This window comes from Buteo buteo, chromosome 17, assembly GCF_964188355.1.
Source record: "Buteo buteo chromosome 17, bButBut1.hap1.1, whole genome shotgun sequence".
Classification (NCBI taxonomy): Eukaryota; Metazoa; Chordata; class Aves; order Accipitriformes; family Accipitridae; genus Buteo; species Buteo buteo.
In genome coordinates, this window is record NC_134187.1 from 15,927,142 (window position 1) to 15,931,306 (window position 4,165).

Here is a 4,165-nt window from a genome sequence, read left to right on the forward strand (position 1 = left end):
ATTTTTACCATAAATCAATTGGAGATTATACTATTTTTACTGAAACTTTCTCTACACTTACTTTCAAAGAGTTAAAGTTTCTTATTTAGAAGTAATCAAACTCCCCTATGAACTTCTCTTGCTTTAATATTGAATTAAAAATGCTATGAGTTAACTTACAGTTTCAAAAATTACTTGATTATAAACACTTCCTGAAAGATTCCTGCATATATAAATTATTATGTTGTAATTAAAAGCTAGAAGAAATACTTTTTTTTAATTTGCTCCTTAAAATACATTAATTCTGTTCTATATCTCTGCTCCAAAAATAGCTTCATGTCCCATTGAAAATTATATTTTTTCTGGAAAGAGGAACAGATACCTATCCAAATAGTTGGCCCCAGTTTACATTTTACAAAACCAAAACCATTCATTGACTTTAATACTCTGCATATGGTATATGCTCATACTTCCAGTATCTCTAGGCTAAAACTGCTCATAATGTTTTGCTATAAACCTGAATCTAATATGAGTGAAAGGCTGCTTTAATTTTTTTAAGGAGCAGTTCTCCTAGCTGCAAAGGCATTGAAGACAGCCTGGAAGACACAAATCTGTGCGATGCTGCTCTTTATTGTCACAGGTACAGAATTCTGATGTGGCAATGCTGCACATTCAAGTTATCGAACGTTTACCGATCAGGAAAGACTTTTCAGTCTCTAAAATGGTTACAAATGGTTTTTGTCGGAATGCACTCATTATAAGCAGTCTGATCTCACTGGAGTCCTACTATTTTATTTTGGGTAATAATGGCAAAGTCTTACCAACTGTTGATGGAGATACCATGGGGTTAATTTATATTCACACTGGAAAAGCAAAGCAGTGCTCCCTCCCAACTCTGACAGATCCCATGAGTCTTTTCAATAGTTGATTGTCAGGTTGTCCTGATCTATAGCTCAGCGCTGACAACAGCTCACAGTTTATTTGCAGCTTTGAAGCCTGGTCCTATAGTGTTTCTCTTCTGACAGGAGATGAATAAAGGTGTCACTGTGGGAGACTTTTAGCCGGCTGCTGTAAAAAGGACCCTCCTTGCCTTCCCTCGCAAGATCCTCTAGTTCACTTTTGGAGCTTGCGGCTTTCCCCTCGGCTGAGTTTAGCTCCATCAGCTCCAATTCATGCTTGGCAGCTGTTTCTAAAACTCTCTGTTTGTTATAATACCTGACAAAGTTGTTAATGATGGGATGGATGGGAAGGGCAATTGCTATCACCCCACAAAGAAAACTGATGGCAGCATTCAATTTTCCTAGAGTTGTTTTAGGGTATATGTCTCCGTATCCAACCGTGGTCATGGTAATGATTGCCCACCAAAATGACTGAGGGATGCTTTTAAATAAAGTTTCAGGGTGACTTTGCTCCATGGTATAACCCAGGGCAGAAAAGACAAAGATTCCAACAGCTAAGTACATGAGGAGCAGCCCAAGCTCCTTAAAGCTGCGTTTCAGGGCATACGTTAGAGTCTGGAGCCCCGAGGAGTGCCGTGCAAGCTTGAAAATCCTCACGATCCTCATGATGCGCAGCGCCTGGACAGCCTGCTGGACATTGCTCAGCTCCATGAGCTTGGCTCCCAAGTGGGTCAAGGTCAGGCTGACATAGAAAGGAAGTATTGCTAGCACATCGACAATGTTCATGAAAGACAGAGCAAAGTGGAGTTTGTTGGGAGAGGAGATGAGCCTCAGCACATACTCCACGGTAAACCAGCCTATACAGGCTGTCTCTATGCTGTCCAGGGTCGGGTGCTCCATACGGTTCCCCTCCGCATCTACAACCTGCAGGTCTGGGATGGTCCCCACACACATCACGATGGAGGAGATCAAAATAAACAGAAAGGACAGAACAGCGATAACTCGAGCTGGGTAAGACGACTCTGGCTTCTCCAGGAATTTCCAGATGTATTTTTGGCACTTTTTCCAGCGACTTTCTGAGGCATCCACTCCCAAGTCATCCAGAATCAGTTGCACCCTTCGGGCTATTTCTTCCAGTTCTTCCTTCTTTTCACTTAGATGAGTTTTGCAGCAGTCATCCAAAAATTTCAGATCCACTTTCCAAAATTCCATTTCATTCTTGAAACATATGGGGCATATTCCTCTCTTCATGTGAATTTCTCCAAAGTAGTACACGTCAATAATGCATTTGAAAGCATCTGGATCTCTGTCAAAGTAAAACTCTCTCTTTCCAGGGTCGTAGTCATCACAGAGGGAGAATATGCTATCGTATCCCCCCGATAAACAGTTGATCAGCTCTGCCAGCCGTGTTTCTGGGTATTGATTCAGGTTACCTCCATAGAACACCTGCCTTACCCCACCGACATTGACTACAATCTCCGCTTCTTCATTTTTTTCTGATCCGTCAGTGTCCACATCTGGAAACCTAGAGTCACCTGCCATTTTAATTGTATTGGATTTTATTTGATTTTTAGCCTGTTGTTTGGTTACAAAGCCTTGTGGTTTTAATTTCTCATGAAAGCAAATCAGCACCGAGTCAGCTCTATTACAAATGTTACCAAACTGACCAGAGTCGTGGTGGGAAAGGTTACAGAAATAAACCTGCAGTCAGGAAAGCCTCGTGAGGTATGCAACAAGCTGCAGGGAAAAGACAAGTCATCGGGCTGCTGTGCCTGCAAGCAGGATGTTAGAAAGCTCCAGCAGATATGAAAGAGAAGAAACCATTTAATAAAACTCACCCCTCTTTTCAGTGCTCGAGAGTCTTTTCAGGTCCCATTCTCTCTCTAAAAGTGATATTTATTCACAGGTTGGAAGTCACGGCAGAGAAATAAATCCTGTGCTCTGATTAATGCAATGTGCAGTGAGTGACAGTTCTCAGAGAGACAATCAGCAGGGTGAGCCCACAGAAAACTGTTGCGGTTTCTCTCTTCGATTCCACAGATTTCCCTAGAAAGCTGCTTTTGAATTTTGTTTCTCTTTCCGTTTTCTTTTTACTTTAAGGTCTTCCAGAGTTTATCTGCTGACTCTTGCACACAGTCAGTCGGTGCAAGCGTGCAGAGGAGAAACTTGTGCTTGTTTTCCCTTTGCTGTTTCCCAACACAATAGGGAGCCCAGGCTGCGAGGAGTCCTTTCCAAACTCTACCCTCTTCTGGTGAAACCCAGCAAAGCACCAGCTACGCAGAAAACACAGCTCAGCTATTTATACACCTGCCTAGCTGTAAAGTAACGTGTTTCTTATACCGCCATGCACTTTAACGATTTTTAAAAACATTTTTTTTAAATCAAATACAAAACATAATCGTGTATAAAGTCATTCAGAGCTGCAGAAAGACACCCAAACATCCCTCTGAGTCAGAAGCCAGAGGAAAAACTACTGTGGTTTGGAATAAATGCACAACAGTAATCATGCTCTCAGTGGGACTGGAGTAAGTCTAGAGTAATTCTCTTTCACGACATTGAGTTACTGTAGATTTGTACTGGTGTCATTGAGAACCAAGCAGAGACAATGAATTTTTTGTTGCAGCTGTGGAGCAAAACTTTCCCTGCACTCTGTGCACATTTCCCAAAGCTCTGCGTCCTCAGTTTTAGCCATGTTTTCTTGATCTGCAGTCAACTGACCCTGATGACAGTTTCAGTAGTTTACATCTAGGATGATTTCTCAGTGAATGCTACTTACCAGCAGTAGTGCTTTGTACTACATCCAGCACTTAACAAGTAGAATAACAAGCATTTCTGTTTAACTTTTGTTTTCTTCAAATTCCAGGATGTGATGGGCATTTGTTCCCTGGACCCTTACATGCAGGAAGGCCTACCACTGTGCTCTTAAATTCTTAAATCTGACTATACAGTTCATTTTAATGGGTCCTGAGGGCTCTGATCCAGCAAACCCCACAGTTAATAAGTTAGTTTTTTCTGGCCACAGCAGAATGATCTATACCAGCAGGGTTTGATCTTTTCCAATTTACTGGCTTCTGAAAAGCTTCTAAGTGGAGGGGAATAGAGAGGGGCAAATCCAACTGGCAATTTTCTTCTCTAGGCTTGTGTCCATCCTGGAAGAAAGGTGAGAGCTGCGATGTGCCCGCTGTCCTCGTGTTTGTGTCACCCAGCAAGGGGGACCCTGGCAAGTACACTGTGCTCCATTTCCACTCCCTTGATGGAAACCTATGGGGGATTAGTAAAAGGTTGTG

General features: G+C 42.2%; 1 protein-coding gene across 1 annotated transcript; it reads right to left on the minus strand.

The window, feature by feature from the left end:
* Positions 1 to 501: 501 nt before the first annotated feature.
* Positions 502 to 3,104, minus strand: KCNF1 (potassium voltage-gated channel modifier subfamily F member 1). The gene has a single exon (XM_075049858.1). The coding sequence runs from the start codon at positions 2,418 to 2,420 to the stop codon at positions 957 to 959; it is 1,464 nt and encodes a 487-aa protein (XP_074905959.1). The 5' UTR covers positions 2,421 to 3,104; the 3' UTR covers positions 502 to 956.
* Positions 3,105 to 4,165: the final 1,061 nt, after the last annotated feature.